Source organism: Prosopis cineraria, unplaced genomic scaffold, assembly GCF_029017545.1.
Source record: "Prosopis cineraria cultivar Desert tree isolate PC_DT_omini unplaced genomic scaffold, ASM2901754v1 PC8, whole genome shotgun sequence".
NCBI lineage: Eukaryota > Viridiplantae > Streptophyta > Magnoliopsida > Fabales > Fabaceae > Prosopis > Prosopis cineraria.
In genome coordinates this window covers 10613646-10636369 of record NW_026555339.1, presented here as the reverse complement: position 1 = coordinate 10636369, position 22724 = coordinate 10613646, and the positions used below count along the sequence as shown (strand labels likewise).

General features: G+C 26.2%; 1 protein-coding gene across 1 annotated transcript in view; it reads right to left on the bottom strand.

Moving 5' to 3' along the window:
- The window catches only part of LOC129317284 (protein LATERAL ROOT PRIMORDIUM 1-like), a 30456-nt gene extending 7986 nt beyond the window's left edge, over window positions 1-22470 (bottom strand). The window contains exon 1 of the mRNA XM_054961643.1: window positions 22378-22470. Coding sequence (XP_054817618.1) covers window positions 22378-22470 — 93 coding nt within the window. The remainder of the gene's footprint in view (window positions 1-22377) is intronic.
- Window positions 22471-22724: the final 254 nt, after the last annotated feature.

Genomic DNA, 22724 nt, shown 5'->3' with positions numbered 1-22724 from the left:
ATGAGTTGGGATGTTGTAGCATGAAGTATGTGGCAATATATTGATCATGATCATTTGCTTATATGAGTTATCGTCATGAGTGGTAATTCTTGAATATGTTGAAATAAAGTTATAATTAGTAATAGTATATGTTATGTGATGGTTAGAATGTGAATTGTTATGCATGGGGTGGAGCATGTGATGAATTAAGTAATGCAAGTTTATGATTTTTTGAGATTAAATTGAGATGATTATGAATATGCCTTGCATATGTACAAAATTATATGTTCATGTATGGGTGGGAGTTCACTCGAAAAAGAGAGAGAGAGAGAAAGGCAATATTGGAAAATTCATGTGGTGTGACCTCCATTAAAAGTTGTGCATAATGGCTAACATACATTATTACTTACACGTGCCTAGTGTTTTCATTAACTTATGAGTATAGCATAGGTTGAGTGTGATACTCAATATCACAGGGTCTTACAAGTATGGTATAGGCCAAGCAATTGTGATGCCTAATTATTTGAGAACGGAGAAATCATCATCAAAGAGTAAGTGTGGGAGCCTTTGACCAAGCAACTCCTCACAATTGGAGAGCGAGGCTAATCTGATCACACAACTTGATCTTATATAAGTCAGTTCCATGGATTTGGTCAAATGATATAAGAAGAGGAATAAGGTAATTATATATGATCATATGTTATAACTAAAGCTAATGCATATTGTGTCCGTTTGTGAATTGAAGAATGTGACTTCATGCCTTAATCACTTATTCTTACCATACTTTTATATCTTTTGACAAAATTAGAGTATATAATTTGGGTTGGGCTTATTCAGATTATGCTTAAAATATTATCTCTTTTTAAAAAGCCTATGTAGTTAAGCCTGGCCCTAACACCTTTAGACTTATTCAGGCCGGCTCAAATACTTGAAATTTTTTAGAAATATTTTTTCTTTATTTGTTAACTAATTTTAATTTTTAAATAATTCTGTTAAGCATAAAATATTATTTAAACTTTAAAATAATAAAAAAATAATAACTTATCAACTTTGTACTTAAATAACTATGTTACTTTTTTTTGTATCATGTGCAATTTATTGATGAATGTTTTCCTTACTTATAAATTAATGTTTTAGTTGTTCAAATATTTATCTTATCATGGTCATATATAAATATTTTATATATTTTAAATTATAATCAAATTGATCTAATTCAACTATGCTTAAACTACTAATTTAAAATTATTGTCCTAATTAGTTTAAAATTTTTAATAACTTTTGGGTAAACTGAACTTTTTATTTTTAAAAATATAAAAAAAATAGCATCATTATATTATATGAAAAAAATCATTTAATTATGATAAAATATTATTATTTTTTGAATTGTTTTTCTTTAGCTTTTTATATTATTTAATCTTACATATAGGGGATTTTTACTCTATTTTATTTTTAATTTTTAACCAAGTTTGGCATGGATAATAACCAAATAATTATTCAAAAATATTTTTTTATTTATTATATTTATCTAATAGTAGAGTCAGGTAGAGCTAGAAAACAGGTAGGCTCAATCATAAGGGCCTGTGCCCTTAAGTCCGATTTTCATTCTTCACTCCTTTTTTTAGGCACATCATTTGTTTAAAGAGCTTAACATCAGGTCGAAAAAGCCCTATTCTAAAAAAATTAAAATAAAATTAAGAGCTATAAATCAATTAAAATATTTTAAAATTCAAAAGAAAAAATCGCAACCCTCATAATCTTTTAGAAATTAAACAACACACATTTAAAAGTTTATTAATAAAATTCAAATCTTGGTTAAAAAGGCAATTCATTTTTTATAAATACGCAAACATAATAATTATAAAAAAAAAAAAAAAATATTAAAAATTTTACGCTGTACATTGATATTTATTAAATTATATTAAATTAATTTTAAAATAAATTAAATTTGATATAATAATAATATAATTGAGTTTGAAGGGCCATCGAGCCTAAATCCTTTTTTACAGGGCCAGTCCTCAAGTCCAGTTACTTTAAAGAAGTTATTTTTAAAGATCAAACTTTTATTTAAACAAGCCTCCAAGCTCAGCCCTTATTATTGGATCTAGAGTTAGGAATTTGTACATGCCCAAATTTATTTTTATTTTTAATTTTACTTTAAAATTAATTATTTTATTTTATAAAAATATAAAATAGATTTTTTTTATACGCAAGTGATGTATAGGACTCAAAACCTATCAAAAAAATTAGGTCTTAAAATATGAAAATATATTTTAAATATTTTTTGAGATATTTTATTGATTTAAAATAATAATAATATGAAAATATAAATATTTTTATTTTTCTTAAAAAATAACTATAATAGCACTCATATAATAGCACTCAAATAAGTAGTATTTTAGTATAAAATGACATAAAACATAAAGAATTAATTAATATTTATTATATTTTAAATTTTTTAAAAAAATTAATTTTTTATTCTAGGATTCAAGCCAGCTCGAATAGGCTCAAACATTAAAAATTAATATTTTTTCAGGCTTCACCCTAAATTTTTCAAGTGGGTTCGAACTAGTTTGTCGACCTTAGCCCAAATTACCAGCTCTAGACTAAATTGCTTGGTTTTTGAGATTATATAATATCACTCTCATTTGTTAATATTTTTTCAAAAGACCCTTAGATTAAGAACAAGGGGAAAGCTTTGGCCGCTAGGGATACTTAAGCTTCATGGTAATGTCTATAATTTAGCTTCTTTGTGTCTAAATAGTATATTCGCCACCATTAGGGATTGTATTGTTTGTCCCTTGTAGACTTAAGCATTTTTTTTATTAGTGGCCTCTTGTGTTTTTGAGTTGATGCTAAGCATGGAAGTATGTGGTTAAATTCTAATTGTGCAACTAGAATAGCATGTTGAGAGTTTAAGCATGCATAGTATGATTGTAATTTGTGTTGATCATGGTTGTTATAGCTAATGGTTAAGTGTTGGGTTGTGACACTTGGTTGATTGGTGAAAAAGCGTGACTTGTATGTCTTAACCCGAGTGTCCAATTTACCCATACAATACTAGATTAAGGTATGATTGAGGTGGACTACTCTGTTTTTGCATTAATACCCTTTTTAACTTTGACTATTTTTAATGCTTAAACTAATTTCTATGCTTCTGTAATTATTGGTACTGTGATTTTATGTGCTTTTAAGAGACTTACCTACTTGTTTCTAACCTTAAGTCATTTTTAGGATCCTTTTTGCATGAAGGTCTTCTTAAATTAATCTTTAGAATTTTTGAATAGTCAAAATAGATCATATCTTTCTTTTGTACCTTTCTTAATTTAATTGATTGGCTTTACATGTGGTGGTTAGTTTTGAGTTAATGTCTTGGACACTACACACGCTCATGGGTCTTCCCTCAGCTGGTAACCACTTTTCTCATATGACCACTATTTCATGCTAGGGCTTTCTTTTAGAGTGATTGTTTTTTTTCTTGCCCTTAAATTGGTCTTCCTCATTTTTCTCATATAATGGAGATGCTGATATCCTTGGGATATTAGTTACTTGTTGCTACTATATGGCTTTTTAACCTACCAAATCTATTGTTTAGACAAATAAAAATTCATATATTGATTTATTCTTTATAATTTAGGATACTTATTCTAACATGGTTATTCAAATATGAACTCTAACCTTTTTAAAAGGAAAGGACATGAAATTTGAATAGCCTATTTTATTGCATCACTCATTTTTTGCTAATAAGCTAATAGATGGTGAGACCCTTATAGTGTAATGGCGTTGGCACCCTTCCTCTAACAAGGATGTTGTGTACTCGATCCATATGTGTGGGAAATTGTGGTGCACGTGTGTTTCTACCCACCAGTAGGAGTGTAGATAATATTGATAATTGGCCTATACCAGAAGAAGAAGAAGAAGAAGAAGCTATAGATATCTTTAATTCTTTTCTTTTCTGTTTCAATGTTTTTCAACTTCAATCTCTTTCTTGTTATCGTTATTAGTCACCTGTAAATATAAGATTCATAGTTTAGACCTTTAAAATTTAAATGTGAAGTTTTAGATTTGGGATTTTAAATATAAATCTATCTATTTAAATATATTCTTGACTCATTCAACTCATTAATAAGGGTAAGGTTCAGCAATGTAGTCTATACTACCTCTGTTTTAACACATCTTTCATTCAAACTGCGGATTGGGTATTATAAACTTTTTTTTTTGGAAAACATCAGTGTATTGGTGTACATATTACTTCTGTTATAATATATTTGTCATTTAAAACTATAATTATAAATAGTATTTAAAAAGCCGTTAAATAATTTAAATTATAGTAAGAGTTGATATTGTTTGATTAGTAACTCCGCTAACAACAGAGAATATTTCTCCTAAGACGTTGATGATTAGAATATTTTTTTATTAATGAATCGAGAAGATATTCAGTTTGCTTTAAAATAATTGTCACTTTGAAATTGTGCGTATAGATTAGGGAGAATGACAGTAAAAATACTTTCAAAATATACAAATGATAAATAGGGTCTGCAAAATGTAATTATTATTTTATAGTCCATAGAGATGACCTAGAAACTTGTTTGTGTTTTAATTTCATGCAAAATGACATGTTTGCCCCCCCTTTCCCTTTCTCATTCTAACCCTCACTTCCTCTCTCTTCCTCTTCCTTTATGTGTCTCCCTCCCATTCTCTTCCTCTCACCATCTCCAACCACATCTCCCACCTTGAACTAATTAGATAATCCAATAGGATCAAACAATTTGAACTACCAAAACGATGAACACTACTATATTCTTTGGTTGTAGTTAGATGTAGGGTTATCTTTTTCTTAAAAGATTGCAACAATTTTCATGCTCTAGAAATTTAAACTCCCCTTAGCATCTACATTTCATATCCTCTAAAGGCGCAAATCATAGAACTATGATTTACAACATCCTCAAGGTGAGATTTAAAACAAAACTAGCCCTCTCCAATTAGTAGTTGCAACCATCTGAATTTGGGGAATCGAACCTTGGAGTGAGCCTTTGATCTTGTTGATGACAATCGACGTTTTGATGAAGATTGCTAGACCACCTTGCTACAGCTAGAGAAAAATCTAAGGAAAGCTTGGGGTGGAGGATCATGTGGTGGTCAGGTTTCCCATGGAGGGATGGTGAGGTTCAAGATAGTTGAGATGTGGCCGAAAATGGTGAGAAAGGAAGGGAGAGAGGGAGAGACGTGAAGGAAGAGGAAGAGAGAGGGGAACTAAAGTGGGGGTTAGAGTGAGAAAAAGGGAATAGGGTAAACATGTCATTCCTCATAAAATAAAAAGATAGATTACTGCCTAGAGACTAGAAAATAATTACTATATTTTGTAATATCTATTTGGCATTTATATATTTTATAAGTATTTTATTATTATTTTTTCAATAGATTAAGTAGTTAGTAAATCGCCAAAATTTTTATAAACGTCATGCTATATTTCAAAAATACCTTTGTTGATTTATTATGGTCAAGATGAAAATTACCAATTGACTCCTTCGTTTTCAAATGACTGATGTAGGCAATGAACCGGCAAAAAATGCAGGTAGATGCCTAAATAATTTTTTTTTCCTTACAATACTTGAGAGATCTAAAATAATATGGTAAAAGTTAATTTAATGGACTTGGCAATGTTTAAAAATAACTCAGTCAAATAGTCATAACAATATGATTTGATGATGTGAAAACTTTAAGAGAGGCGAGAACTTTTCACATGTAAGGGCCATATGTATTTCGGGCTCAACCTTCAGCCCTATCAATAAGAATCTAGTTTGAGAAAAGTGTCAATTTTAAAATAGTCCTATAAAAATTATGTCATACTCCTTTCATCTTAAATTATAAAATACTTTTAAGAAAAGATCAGTATTTTAAAATATAAGACACTTTGATAAAAATAAAGTTTTGTTGGTGATACTTTTTTAATATTAAATTTTTCATATATTCTCTTTCCTTAATATTCTTTTATAATGAAGTATTAAATGAAGAGTATCTTTAAAATTTTATATTTTCATCTTAAAAAAGTAAGATTGTAAAGCATATTTAATGAGTTTTATTAGTATGTGAGATTTTGTCTAAAAGTATCTATAATTTGGGACAGAAAGAGTAATACTGTTATAAGATTATTTGAATTTTATTCTCATATATTAATTAAAATTCTTAAGTAAATTACATAAATAAAATTACAAAAGAATTATAACAGTTTAAGGATTAGTCAAAACTAAGTTCGTCATTGCAGGGCCTATAAAAGTAAAGCTTCAGACCCCTTTTGAACCAAAATATTTAATTTTTTTAAGTTTAGTCTTCGAAAAATATAAGGTCTACAAAATGAAGAGAATTGCTGTAAGACAATCCTAATTCACAGCTCTAATGTTTTGGATTGGGAGGATGATTGACCCGATTTTATCAACATTTTTAAAACTTTAGTGTTTGTGAAGAAAAGGGTGCAGGGCTTTTTTTCACAATTAATTAATATTTCAATAAATAGATGGCCAAGAGAAGTTTTGAATTGAATAGCATGGCGCGTGCGGCATATAATTTGACAGCTGTTTAGAAAGAGGGGGAATAGGGGTCTATAGTCTAACACTATTCTGTAGTCTATCCATAGAGTCTCATTCATTCGTATCTTTCGCCCTTTTGCTCATCACATTCTCCCCCCCCCCCAACCACACAGTTTCTTTTTATGACTTGTACTAGTGAATTAATCATCAATCTTATTTTATAGATAATTAAATTTTTTAATATATAAAAACTAAGAAATTTTTAAAAATAAATCAATCTAAAAAATAATAATAAAAAAATTTATAAAATATATAAATAATAATTTAATTTTTTAAAAGTATCATAATGCATCTAAATTTTTTTAAGATTTCTCTATCATTAATAAATTTAAAAAAATTATTAAATTATTATTATTGAAAATAAATAATTTATAACTTTTTTTTATATTTAGAATAATGCAACAGTAAATAAATAATTTGACATGTAAAATTTTAATTTGTCATTATATTATTATGAATTTGAGAAAAAAAAATTGTGAATATAAAAAGAAAGTTATAAATCATTTATTTTCAATGAAAATAATTTAATAATTTAAATAAATTTATTAATGACAGAAAATTTTTAAGACTTTAAAAAAATTATAATATTTTGAGTAATTAAATTATCATTTATATATTTCAGAGGCATTCTTTTATCATTTTCCCATCAATCTATCTCTCTCTCTCCACAATTTCATTTTATAATTTATGCTAGCAAATTAATCATGAATCTTATTTTATAAACATTTTTATAAACGATTTAATTTTAAAAATATAAGAAGTTTTAATAAATAAAATCTCTTAATTATTATTTTAAAATTTATTTATTTATTTTCATTTTTAAAATAATAATTAAAATACACTACTTTTCTTTTTTATTAATTTTGGTATATATAGTATTATAAATTGAAATATAATATTCATATTTTTGTAATACTAAATCTATATCTTGTAAAAAATATGATGCATATTAAATTTTATATGACAGTAACACAGGCTTATGTGTGTGAACAAAACAAAATTATTTATTGTTTAAAAAAGTGTTAATATTTTTGTAATCAATTAATTAATTTGTTCATTACATCTTGTTACACGAATTCAGATTTTTTTTCTTTGTGGGTCCAAGCATATCAAAGCCCCGCGATTTTTTTTTTACTGTTTTCAAGCTATAAAATTTGTAAATAGCAAAAGCTCTTATGAAAGAGTGATTTTTAATTGAAGGTAATAATATATGAATTTTACTTACTCAGATAATCAAATAAAAAAATTGTGTCTGCCAAAAATGAACAAATAAAACTGAGTTATGTATGGGTGTCATGTATGTAAGAGTTTTGGAAAGAGTTAGATTTATATCCTTAATATTCTCATATCCAATTAAATCATGAAAAGTAAATCTTAATATGTTAATAAAATTAATAGCAAGAATTTATTATAAAATAATTAATTTATTAAAGATTCATGTGTCTTAATTTAATAAAACACAAGCATGTTAAATATATAAAACTAAGTATATAAATTTTTTTCTTTAATAAATTATTAAAAATTAGGTTTTTTTTTTCCTTTTCTCCCAACAAGTTTTGCCCATTACAAGTTTGTTATGTTCTATATTTATAAAGACTTGTCAATTTAAGAAAGTTCAAAAAAGTTTAAAATTAGAAATCTTGCTACAAATTATCTCGTTGCTACTGCATCTAAGGGAGTGGAGCCTTCAAGCTAGATTTGAGAACCTTTACTCTTTTTTTCATCAATACCCTTTAAAGATTCATGCTTGTTTTAGACTACCTCACAATAGCTCTCTTCTGATCATGATCCAGAGGGGATTGCCTAAGTTATTTTATATCTTTTTGTACTATTGCCTTTGTCATTGGCTTACGGTCTAAACTCTTTTTTCTTTCCATTTAATGCATCTTTCCGCTTTGCTCATCAAAAAAGAAAAAATGAAGTAGATGAAACTTGGTATTTTTTAAATAAAATGCACTGCCTTTATGAATTAAAAAAAAGATTGATTGTTTTATTACTTAAGCAAACTCTAGTGACAATAGTATGTTGGACATAGGTAATTATCAAAGGTTGAAACTCTCTTAATATAATAAAAAATATTAATATTTTTATTAGAGTTACATATCATTGGGCCAGTATATTTAAGAATAAAAAATAAATCATTTTTAAAAAATTTATGAATTTTATAAAAAATATTTTATAGAAATTTTATAAAAAAATAAACATTATTTTATGTTTTCTTACAATAATAAAAAATGATTATTAATTATTTATTTTAAAATTTTATGATATCTTTTTTATTTCTATTTCATACAAATGATTTATTATTATACTATTTTAAAATTTTATAATATTAATATCTTTGTGTATCTCTTTTTTTAAAACATTCTCTCTCATCTATCACATTAAATTATTTTCGAAAGCTAATCAAAATAATTTTTTAAAATAATCAAAAATATATTTTTTCATATTCTAATTATTTTTAAAAATTTAAAAAAATATGATGAAAACTCACAAAATATATTTTTTAAAAAAAGCAATTTTTTTCATAAAATAAGCTGAAACAATGAAACAAGTGGCACATTATCTCTAAAAAATAAATCAGCTCCTAAATTATAGATTTAGAAATATTTTACTATAAGGTTAAAGCACAAAAATATTTTAAAGCTTTTCATGAGGAGTGCCTGATATTTTAAATTTTTTTATAATAATGTTATCCTAAAACTTTAAAAAAGCATGCAATTTCATGCTATCCTTAAAAACTTTCACCTTTAAAATTGAGATTCGACTAATTTACTCTTTTGACCGGTTTTCGGTCTGCCTTGAATCGAACATTATCAGACGACCACATACTCAGACGGTGCTGGGGTGAGAATCATTTGCAGAACAAATGGAAATCACAAAATCAAAAGTCGCAGGAGAGAATTATTGAATTGGGATGACATCCAAAAGATGAAATACTCATGGAACTTGGCCTGTGAAGTCATCAGATTTGCCCCTCCACTCCAAGGAGCTATCAATCACTTCATCTTCAACGGCTTCACAATTCCAACGGGCTGGAAGGCAGCGCTCATCACATTACAATTAATCTTCTTAATGATTTGGAAATATTATTGTTTTTCAGAGTAATTAATAAATGTGTTTCTGATTATCTAGTGATGAAAATAGTTGTATTGGAGTGCAAATTCAACTCACAAGAACATGGGCTGCTTCCTAAAACCAAACATACTCAATCCAATGAGATTTGAAGGCAAACGGTCTAACCCTTTAGTGTGTATTTGGTTTTCAATTTACATTCAGCAAAAGCTCATTCGGACCCAACTATTTGTTGGATCTGATAAAAATGCATTTTAAATGTTGTTTAAATGTGCTTTTAAAGGTTATCGAAACAGGCTCTTACACATTTGCGCCATTTGGTGGAGGTCTGAGGATATGTCCTAAGAAAGAGTACATTTGTGCCATTCGTGCACGCACATGTATCATCTCCAATTGATTCACCATTGGAGGAATGAGCTTGTTGTGGATCAAATCTAATGTTAGACATATTTAGAAGTCGAAAAATTTGAAGTAGATGAGAAGGAGAAAACAATCAGACAGAGGTTGAATCATGCTTGGATTGAATCTAATATCTTCTAAGCCATTCAACAGGAGTTGATCGAGTTATCTTTGTTAAGCTCCAACAATACTTGATCAAGTTATCGTATTTGGCGATTTTTTTTTTTTGGTAGAGAATTGAAAGGAGGGAAAAGTAAAAAATTCCTTTGGTCAAATCTTATTTTTAATAATCATTGTTTCTAAATTTAACAGTGAACAACATTTCATCTTTTTTAAAAGTTTTAAAGTCACACTGCTTTAAAAAAGTTTAAGATACTAAATATCATTTACAAAAAAGTTTGAAATATTTTTTCTCTCCGATCTTTCATTATATAATAGAAAGAATACTAGTGAACGTTTAAAAAGGGAGCGCCATGATCATGGAACAAAAAACAGTACCCTAAATCAATTCATTATTCTTTAACTTCTGTTATCTTCTCTACATTTTTTTGTTTGTGTTGAAGTATTTTAGTTGGGAAAATAAACGAAAAATGTGTTACTATATATATATATATATAAAGGACCTGCAAATGCAAATAATGAATTTTGCTGTTAAAAAGAAAAAAGAAAAGGAAGTGCAAAAAGAGGTGGGACCAACAAGAAGGGTAAAAAAGAAAAATCCTTATTCAAGTGCCGTACACTACCTCCCATGTTACAATTAATCATTGTCCAAATTCCATAAATATAATTGAAATTCGTAGATGATGATAGGTAGTAAGCCTCACAAATTATCAATTCAATATAAAATGATGCCTGTTTAGAACACTAGGCTGGATGGGCATCCATTTTAAGAACTAAAATGATAATCATTGTACCCTTTAAGGAATTAAAGAATAAAACATAATTTTTATGATATATATTTTCTCAATAAATATTTAAATGAAGGGAAAATACAATAATATATCTCTATGCTTTCATTGTGTTTTATTTTTAATATTTATAATTTTATTTTTTTGTTATCAGTCCCTTTAGTTTGACATGTCTTTAGCATTAGTTCTTATAGTTTTAAAATGCACATAATGACCATGAATAGACACTAATGGAGTTAATTTTACCATAATCTTACCAATCCTTTGTTGATATAATAAAAATATACAAATATAAAAATAAATTGACTAGGGATGATTAAAAATAAAAGGAAAGGGGCCAAAAAAGATTCCTTGAATATTTGGACTAAACAAAATGTGACAAATGAAAAAAAGATTAACTACACTTCAACAATATGGTTAACAAAATCAAGTGTCGTTGTCAACTCATAACCATTATGTGCATTTTTTAAATTATGAAGACTAATGTCATGTACAAATCAAATTATAGGGAATGAGAATAATAAAATAAAACTATAAAAACTAAAAATAAAATATAGTCAAAATTCAAGGACCTATTGTTATATTTAGGATTCGTGGGCATTCTAAATATTAAACTATTATGCAAATAGTATCATAAATCCTTATAACATCTTGAAAAAATTAATCAAGATTAAATAAGTAAGAGAGAGTAATTGAATAAATTAAGTAAATTAATGTGGTGTGTGATCAAAGAGCCTAATTGGTGTAATTGATTATAATTTCAACTTTAAATGCGAGTCCAAAGTGAAGTTAAGCCACTCAGGCATCCAAAGTGGATGAAAAATTGAAGAAGAGTCTTCTGTATCACATGCTGTGATGTGAGGAATGTCCGCTACGGTGCACAGAAGCAACCAACCTGAGCTGGGCCTCTCTGTGTCATGTGCCACGACGCATGGCCAAATTTTTTTATATACTGATCTCGAAACAGATTGAAACTAGAGGGGAGAAAAAGGAGAAAATGAAAAGCACGCTCATTGCTTTATTAAGGCACGAATTTAGAGATCATTGGAGATATTTTGGAGCTTCCTAACTCACAAAGTAATACATTATGTCTTCCTTTTCCCTTTCCTTCCATTTTTATAAATGTTAAAATTAGGGTTTAATTTATGAGAGTAATTTTCAATCTATATAAGCGATGGGTCCAAACTCATTGACTAAAATGAATACAATGGTAGTTGTTTAGAGTGTTCAAACCTATCAATAAATAAAGTTGTTGAGAGTTTTTGATGGCTATTAATTATGGTTTAATGACTTATTAATGACAATGTGTATTATTAAAATCTAGTAAACCCATTGGTATGATGGGTCATGAGTTTAAAGCTTTGATGAATAGGGGTATGTAAAGCTATGATATGGGAAATTGCCCAAATATAGGGTGATAATGAATATCCTTGTGATTTGATTATAAATTATCAGTTTTGTCACTATTCAAGTTATTTAGAAGCTTTGAAAGTCAGTATTTTAAGGGGTAAATCTTTGATCCTCAAAAGTTTGAGATAATAGGAGAAAATCTTATTTATATAGTTGTATGTTCATTATTTGTTTGTTGAACTAAATTGTTTATAGATTCATTCGGGTGCTTGAGAACTCATTAGTATAAATGTTGCAATGTGATGTATTGTGATGTGGATTTTGTGTAGGAGTGTGGAGAAATAATATGCATGTTTATTCAATTATGACTAAGGTTGATGTTTGAGAACATGCTTTTATGAAAATGATGAATGAAAATTAGTATGTGTTGTATGGTAGAGAGGATATGATTAAGGATGAGATATGAGATGATTGTTGGTTGAACTGCACAATATGTGTAATATGTGCATAACGTGATCATTAGCAAAAGTTTTTTTAGGGAGAGGAGTAGATTGACAAATCCACGTGGTATTGACAGCTTATCGTTAAAATTAAAAGTTTGCCTTGGCACCGATTGTTAGAATCAGAAGGTAGCCATTGTTCTATAATTTTTGAGACTGTCCTACTTGTTCTTTAAAAGACTCAAACCTAATTAATCTCTAGCGATTCACTTCAAAATTTGTTTTGGCCGACAACTTTTTGGTGATAGAAGATGATTCAAAAGTCTGAAAATTTTAATAATAGTTGAAAATAATGATAAAGAATTTCAATGATTTTCAAATAAATTCTCCGATTTTAATTTTGTAAATCGGAAATATTATATTAAAAAACTTTCTTTTTAATTGAAACAAGACCCAAATTTGAGTAAATCAATGCTACAAAGTATCAAAATAATTCCAGATTAAAAAAATAAAAGTTGAAAAAGCCAAGGAAGGAGAGTTACATAAAAAGAAATAGACATTAGTACTAGTAAAAAGGATAGTAAGTAATAACTACTTAAATATGGGAAATTTTTGCATGGATCGATGCACCCTATCATCCGTGGTCTTTTCAATAAAAATATATCATGTCAAATGATGATAAATTTAAAGGACAATTATAATCAGGTTTTATATAAAAAATTAATTACTGTAAAATTTATTAACAATTAAATTAAATTGCATTGATAATCAATTATTAATGGATCTTATAATAATTAATTTTTTGTGTGTGAAATTTCAATGTAATTCTTCTTAACTATAAACTAATTCTATCATTGATGATGATAAAAAAAGAAAAGCCAAAAAATTAAAAAGTCACTCTATTTTAAAAATAAAGTCATTAAATATAATGATACATAAGATTTTATATAGTTAAACTGGTGCAACATGAAATACTTTTATTAAATATATCATAGATGACATAGTACATTCAGTTCATATAAAAATTTCTCAGTTAAATATGGGGCCTATAAATTCTAATTAATGTGACTGAAAAAAAATATTTATTATATGGTGCCTAAATAAACTTCTTCACCTCAATCACTTGTCTTAAGGTTGATTAAAATCATGCTTTCTTTCTCCTTTTCTCTTTACAGGTTTGAATGCGAGTTTCAAAGTAACCCCTTTTTCTCAGTGCATTGCAAACACTTCACTCTCTTTCCTTTTCTTTTGTTCACCATCCAACTCTCTTTCATTGAGCATCCTCACAGTTATTATGCTCCACAAACCTACTTCAAGCTTTTTTAAAATTGAGCAAAATAACAGTTAAGTATCAAAATATTAAATTAGTCATATTCATATCTTAACAAAAATTTAAAAAAAATTTGAAGATGTGTATTCAGATAATTGCAAATTTAAAATTTTATAAGGCAATTAAGATTTAAATACAACTATCATATCATAACTACAATTTTTATTTATAACAGTGTGAATCAATATTTGCAAATTAGTTTTCAGAATTTTTTTCAGCGCTTAATTAACTGTTTTTATTAATTCACTTTTTTTTTAAATCTAACTCCATTCTCTCTTCTAATTTCTCTCTTTTGCGGGAAATGACACGTAATTATCATGAAAAAAAAATAATGATCTTAAAAGATTACAAATTTATAAAACCAAAGAGAATAATTGATCTTTTTAATGAAAAAGTTCCCGCAATGATTAGTCTGGATGATAAGGGTTTTTGCTTATAACATAAAACGCAATGGGCTCAAACCTTGATGTGATGGCGTTACTGATGAATAATATGTAAATTCCTCTGAAAGAAGAGTAAGTATCTATTTTTCCATTGATAAATAATTAATACACTACTGTTATTAATAAATAAATATTCATTCAATTTTATTTATAAATTAATTTTAATATATTTTATTAAAACTAATAAAAATATTAATACACATTGATTTTGTTTAAAAATTTAATAAATTTTTTAATTTTTTTCTTTTTAGTATAGATACTTCAATTTAATAATATACTAATACTTTCTTTCACCAATATTTAATAGAGATAAAAAAAATTAAATAAAAAAATTTAAAAAACGATGATATGCTTTTTAAATACGACAACAAATCATTTTCTTTATATCATAAATTAATAAAATCATATGGATTATAAATTAATACTGGCTCTGATTTTTATTATAAAGCACTTTCAATGTTTTACATGAACTAATGAGAGGTATTTAAATTATTAATTCTATTTAAAAATTAAATAAATTTTTAATTTTATTTTTATTTAAAAAAATTTTTAAAAAATTTTGCGTCACATTTTTCTCATAATTATTGAAATTAAACAGAAATAATATTAAAAAGTATAATTGATGCTGCATAGTATACTTCATATTTAAGAGAAAAACATATACTCTCTTTGTTTTTATTTGTTAGAGAAATTACCACTTTTAATTTGGTTTTTTATTACAAACAAAATTACATATTTTAATGAGTATTTATTATATATTTTTTAAATTATCTCTCATAATTTATATTAATGAAAAACAATTATTACATGCTTATGGTGATTAATACAAAAAATTTTAATTCAATTTTTTATTTTCAGGCATAATTATTATATTTAATCGATTTTCTTAAATTGTAAGATAAATTTTTTTTATATAAAAATGGAGTAATAGGAACTATAATTACTATCAAAATTCAAGCCAAGCCCGACAAATCATTCTAAATTTGCTTAAAAAAGTTAGGGTCTAACTTGACTATATAAACTTTTTTAAGAGAGTGAGATATTTTAAACTCAATTCAAATTGAACCTATCACTGAAATGTACAACTCTATATTTATATAAAGTTTGTAATTTTAATCAAGTTCAACAAGTCAGGTTAAACTTATTCAAAAAGATTAAAAATGAGCTTGACAAATACTTCAAGCTTAATATAAATAAATTTAATTTAATTTGAGTTCTATTTAAATAAATCAATTTCGTCCAAATTACGTCTACTACCAAGTTACTATTGTTGGGCAACTCTTTTTCTCTCTGGCAACCAAAAAGCAATTTCTGCCTTTTCTTTTTGGATAAGGTGACAAGCTGCATTTATTAGTGATTGCCACTGTTTCTGACTTGCGCTTCAGTTTACGAGTTTTTGGCATCAATTGTCCTCCACTCACACCCCACCAAGCGTTGTTTCTTGCAATGAGTTTCAATTTGTTTGTGTCAAGTGCATTAATTAATTGAAACTCTCAATTATACTGTGCCATTCTTTATTACTATAATATACAGATAAATAATTCACGCTTCAGAAACTCATTAATTAACAATTAATTTTGGAGGCTGTGCATCGATACCATTCCTTAATTGTTCATTTATGGAGTGGAATTTAATTGCATTAACTAATCAGTTGAAGATGCCATCGCCATTACCAAAAGCATTTTGTTATTGTTTAATCATAGAGCGCATCAAAAAATTCATTATTACTAGTATATTTACATAATTTACAATTTTTTTAATGAGATAAAAAAGCAAAGTAACCCTTATATTATACATAGATCAAGGAGCGTTTAGAATTTTAAATTTATTTTTAATATAATATTTTTCTTTAAATTTTGAAAATGACTCAATCTGGTTGTTACAGTTAACAAAAATTAATTTTGACAGTCAATTGATCAAAAAGTAAAAAAAAAGGACTAATAAATTTTTCTTAGTAATTTTTTTAAATAAATTTTGGATCCTTATATATAATTTTTGAGTCTTTTACCATATGTTTTTGTCATTTTTTAAGAAAAGGAAAATATAATTACATCCTTTAGTTTTTCTAAAATAATAAAATGATAGATTTTTTTTTATTTTCAAAACCTTTAATTTTTTTTTTCCAAAAAGTGTAGGTGAGTGAGATCTCGAAAACTTATTAGAGCTATGACATACCTTTAGATTTAAAGAGCATTTAAATAAATTCTAATATATCACCCATTAAAGGTCCTCAAATATGCAGCAAGGTTTGATTTCATGATCTTTAGATTATGTGTCAAATTCTTATTAATTGAATTAACTTTTAATTTAATCCAACTTTTAATACCGGTAACAATATAATATTAAAGACTTTAAAATATTTATTTTATTAATTGAAATTAAGTATGATTATATTTATACAAATGTTTTGAAAAAATGTTAACATTAATGCAAATGAATTACATTAAATTTAATAAAAATTGAAATTATATTAACTAATTATCCATCTTTCTATTAAATCCCATTCCTTATCCTAATATATTAAATTTTGTGCACTTGCGTGTTTTAAAATATCATATTAACCGACTCATGTATTTATATTATAAAAGAGTTACTGAATGAATTGGTTTATATAACTAAAAAGTTTTAAATATGGTGAAAATTTTAAAAATGCTTGTATTAAATTTTTTTCTCTTATTAAATATTTTAAACTTGATTATTATTTCAATATTAGTTCTCATTATTTTACTATTTAAGTAAAGTTCATTCATTTTTAAAAGTTTATTAAAAATTAATATTATAAATGGTATATTTAATGAACTTCACTAATATGCATAATTTTGACAAAAAAAAATACTTTGTAATTTGATATTATTGGAGTATTAGTGTAGTTTTAACATATTAGGCTCAACAAGGCACCAAAAAAAAAAAAGCATATTAGGCCCAAACCCTTAAAGCTAATACTTCCTCCAATCGTCTCGAAGGAATTAAGAAGAGATGGTTAAAAAATTAATTTTATTTAAAAACGTAATAAACTTCTACTTCTAATTTTACTTATATTTAAATGAAATTTTTTAAATTTACATTATATCTTTTCTCATATTTAATAAAATTAAATATACATAATATTTAAAAATATAATTAATATATTATCAAATATCTTATATTAAATGTCAAATAATTTTTTAGAATAGATGTTAAGATAAAGACGGGAGCTGTGTTAATTAAAATTAAAACCATGCATCAAACTTGTAATTAAAGAGTATCTGTACTGTTTCTGCCCCTTGGGTCACTAGAGTGGCTTTTCTTTAAATGGTCACTGACCGTGACCGACATTCTCGTTTCAGCCAAACAGACAAAAGTTTAAGACATCATTTAGTAAAAATGTGCCGACTAAGTTGGCAAAAAAAAAAAAAACAAAAGAAAAGAAAAGAAAAAACGTTTTTGAATACAAGACAAATTATTAGATGTTCTTTGTCTTTATTTATAGATAAAAATACAAATTTTAAAAAATATCTATCATATTTTTTAAAACTATCTCTCATAAAATTAATGTTTATTTTTATTATTGATTGTTTATCAGGAAAATTTGTTTCGTTAATTATAAGAATATATGGGGTTAGGAATGAGATTTTTTTTTTTTGGCCTAACTAATTTTAATCATCACATGAACGATTGGGATTTGGGAATATGAAATAGATTTTTTCAAAACATTTTCCATTTTGTTACCAGAAAAGAGACAATTTCATCAATCATTAAAAAAACATTATAATCACTAATAGTTGAAGTTAAAAAAAAAACACTTAAAAAAAACTTAATACAAACTAACACATCCAAAACTCGCCAAAACGCTATAAAAAAAAAAACCTCAGTACAATCTAACACACGAGCTTACCAAAACAATTAAAAACGAGCAATCATGAAACAAAAGCAGCAAATTAGCCAATACCAACTCTATTCCAACAATACAAAAAAGTTATTATCGGAACCTCTAGCAGGCTGCAAATCAACAAGTAAAAAAAGAAAAAAAGAAAAAAACACAAATAAAGAAGATGTTGCTTTTGGAAGCTATCTAGATGGAGATATCTTTCTAAAACTCATCACCATTTATTGTTGACCAATCAACTGCTTCATTACCTTAGTGAGCCATTAAAAAAAAAGAAATTTTTTTATTTAACTTATAATCAGCTAAAATATCTTGTAAAATTTTAGTACAATGCCAAACGTAAGATTTAGATAGCTTGCCTATAAGATGTGATAAATCACCTCACAATTCATTTCAATGACAATTTTTTTTCCTTCAAATTTATCAACAATTTTTGAGCCTTCCAAAAGACTTCATGAAAAAAAAGACAATACATGAATAAAAGATATTCAATTCGGCCACATAAGAAATCAATATGTTGATACATATTATTGGCGTTTAAATAAGTTGAATCCAGAGACGGATTTACGGGGGCCCCCCAAATTACAAAAAATTACTTAAATGTACTTGATTTTTTTGTGTTAAAAGTGTTAAAATTAATTTTAAGCCCCACCATAATATAGTTTTGCATTTTTGGCCCCCCATAAAGCCGGTTCTAGATCCATCCCTAGCCGAATCTAAATAGACTTATCTAGTATAAAGGCTTGTCACTCAAGACGAACCTAGTGACATACATACAGATTACTTGTTAATAATGGTCTTAAGATGGGATTTCATTAATTAAGTCCACGTCCTTGGAAGATTTGAATCATATTTTTATCAACTCTAAATTTACTAATATTGATTGTTATTTTGAGAGTTATTGAATAATTTTGTTTTAAAAATTTGTCTAAAGAAATAATTAATATATTAAATTTCAATTGGTGCAACCTTTTTGAATTATCAAATTTTGAATTAGAAGGACCAAAATATCGTTATAACCTAAAATCATTAAAAGATTTTGGGTTGAATTATTCTAAATGACACTAAGTCATAATTTGAGCTAGTGTATGGTCCAGCTTGATTGCTAGAAAATAATGAAATGAATTAAAAAATAAAAATAAAAATAAAATGATCAAATTGTAAAGATAATAGGTAAACTATGCTCATAAGGGAAGAATAATAATTTAATTCATGAAATTGAAAGTCATTATTCATGAAGTTTTTGGAGGAAGGTGATGATTTTTACAATTGTGGCATATAATATTGAGTTGTATCATACTTGACATAAAGAGTAATGGTGATTTAGTTTTTTTTTTTTTTCAATTCATACAATTCCTATCATTTATAGCAACCAAGAGGGACTTGTGTTACTCAAAAGCATGCAAGTACAAACAAGCTAAGTCTGTATTTAGTCATGGTTAAGCTTGCGCAAGCTAAGACTTGTCTATGGCCAAAATAAAGGCAAATTTGGACTCTGCTTAATCAAAAGTACATGGAGTGTTTAAAGATAAAGTCAGTTTTGCATCTAAATAGCTTCAAGTAAGGTATCTAAACAAAGTTCAGAAATATGAATCATTGTTAAACATTGATATCAACTTGTTAGATTTTTCTTCTAATTTAAATACTGATGATCTAAAGATATTGCATTAATATAAAATTTATAATACTAATTGGTCCTTTAAAAAACTTCAAGGGCAAAATTACATTTTAACTAGAGTCAGAATTTTTCAATTAATGGTCAGCATTGGTTAAAAGTTACTGCAGGAAAAAATTACATCATTTTTAAAACTTCTTAAATAATTTTACACCAATGAAAAGTTAAAAATAATAGTTATGCCCGGCAAAACACTTCTAAGATGAATTTGCCTTTTAATCTTTTTTTTTTTCCAAATTTTACCATATGCTAATTCTTCTTCAAATGAAAATAGGACATACATTTATATATACATAAACATGTTAATGCTGAGTTCAAACTTAAAACTTTTTCTAAAGGGGGAAGGGTTCAGTTTTTCTTTATAGTAACATTTGGCCGATGTTAAACATTAATTGAAATATTCAGCTTATATAAAAATTTAATTTTATTGTCTTGTGACATAATTATAGTTTAAATCTATGCATATATGTTAGAACCCCATCATTCAATGGGAGAAGTTTTAGCCTATGTTAGTTGCTATACATGTGGCGAGCTTATAATGAACTACGAAATGAAAAATTGTCACATCATTTAGAAAGTGCTTTAAGTTAAAATATTCCAACATCAACATCTTTTATTCTCTGTTCTAATTTGATGACTTTTACTTTTTATCCTTCACAATGATTGTCCTCTTCGTGATAAAAATGTTAAATTATGAAAATTCCTATCTTAATTTATTTTTGAAAGCACGAAAGTTATAATGATTGTCTCCAATAATAACTTCACGTCATATTCAGCATTTTACGTTTTCCTTTAGCAATTTTTATTTTTAAGTGTCGCCTTCGATACTTGGACCTGCTGGTTCAGGCTTAAAAAATTAAACGGGACCCGGATTAATTTAAATTGAATACTTTACATGATTGCATTTTCAAATTCAAACTTTTTTAATTAGGTTGATGCAACTCTTTTAACAAATATTTAAAATAACACTTCTTCTTACATGCATGCATTTTTTTCTTGTTGCGGGTTATCATTGATACATTATTGAAATAATTATTCTGAGCTTCCTCGCATTACAATTAAATTCTACAATGGATTTTATAGTATTTAATTAATTTTATTGTAACGAATTTATATGTATTTTTTTTCTACATTATTTTGTTACATTCACTTAAAGCTATGGTTAGTTTCCTCTTCAGTAATTAGTGAGTAGATAATTAATTTTTTTGTGTTAAGACAACATATAACAGGTTTTAACTTTGATTCATGTCCTATTTACAAAAAAAAAAAAAAACCTATCTTCGTTAACTTTGGAAGTAAAACACAATAATAAAATTTTACCCAAAAAAAACACAATAACAATTTATGATTCTCGAGAATTATTGTTTGCTCCTTTATAAAAAAATATAAAATATTTTTTAGGTGATATTAAATATAAGGCATTGTGAGACTTTTAAAGTATAATTAATGAGGTTTTTTTTTAAATACCCTTAATATGAGTAGGGAGTGTAATTAATAAGGTTTTTTAACTAACATACTATTAAATAAGAGTAGACATAAAAAATGTGTAATTTTACAAATAAATAAGAAGAAGAAATTAATTAGAAATGGAGTAGTATAATATTAATATATTTTTTGCTAAAAAATACTTCCTCCATTCCAAAATGACATAACACTTTAGATGAAATCTCATCTATTAATAAATTTTATTAAAATATACTTAAAAATTTTATTTTTTAAAATAAAAAATATAACTTACAAAAATATCCATAATTTAATATATTAAAAAAGAGAAGTGATAAAAATTAATTATAGAGGGAGAAATAATAATATTAAATTTGATGCATTTAATAAAACTTTATTCCCTCTATAAAAAAATAGAAGACATTTTTAATCAAATCTCCATACTCCACATAAAGTAACTACGTACTTTTAAACTACTCCTATTTTTTATTTTATCTCTATAAAACACCCTATAATAAATATAAAGTCATAATTAATAAGGGTACCTTTGAAAAGAACAATAATTATACCTTAAAAAATATAAAAATACATTCAATTTCTTAAAAAATATAAAAATTTTAATGAAGAGAATAATTTTTTTAAAAAAATTATTTAAAAATCTTCTATAAGATAAAATCGTACTTCCAACTCAGTAGTTTGTAACGCGGCAAAGGCAATGCTGGTGGACGCTTGGAATGCTGGTAGGGGAGTGCCACGTCAGAGAGAGAGAGAGAGAGTGAGAGAGATGTGAGGTCTAATCAAAACGCACCGTTGACCATGCAACAGTAACCCTTTAGTAATGGTATTAATTACCATTGTCCATAATTTTTATTTTTTTCGGACCAACATTGTCCATGATTCTTTCACTTCCCAATGATCCATGGCCTTTCCCTGGTAAAGGGATATTCCATGATCCATCCCACCTGCTACTATGAAGCATCGACTTAATTATTTTACCCCAAGTGAAAAAACAAAAAAATATATTTTATAGACTTACACTTTATTCAAGTAATATATAAATTCTTGTATTTTTTTTAATATTTAAGTTTCTCTATGAATTATATTATAGAGATTTAAAATATTAAAAAATATATAAAAACTTATAATAAAACTCGAATAAAATATAAAAATTTAAAATTATATTTTTTAAAAAATAAAGAAATAAATATGAAAAAATAAAAAAATTACATGATA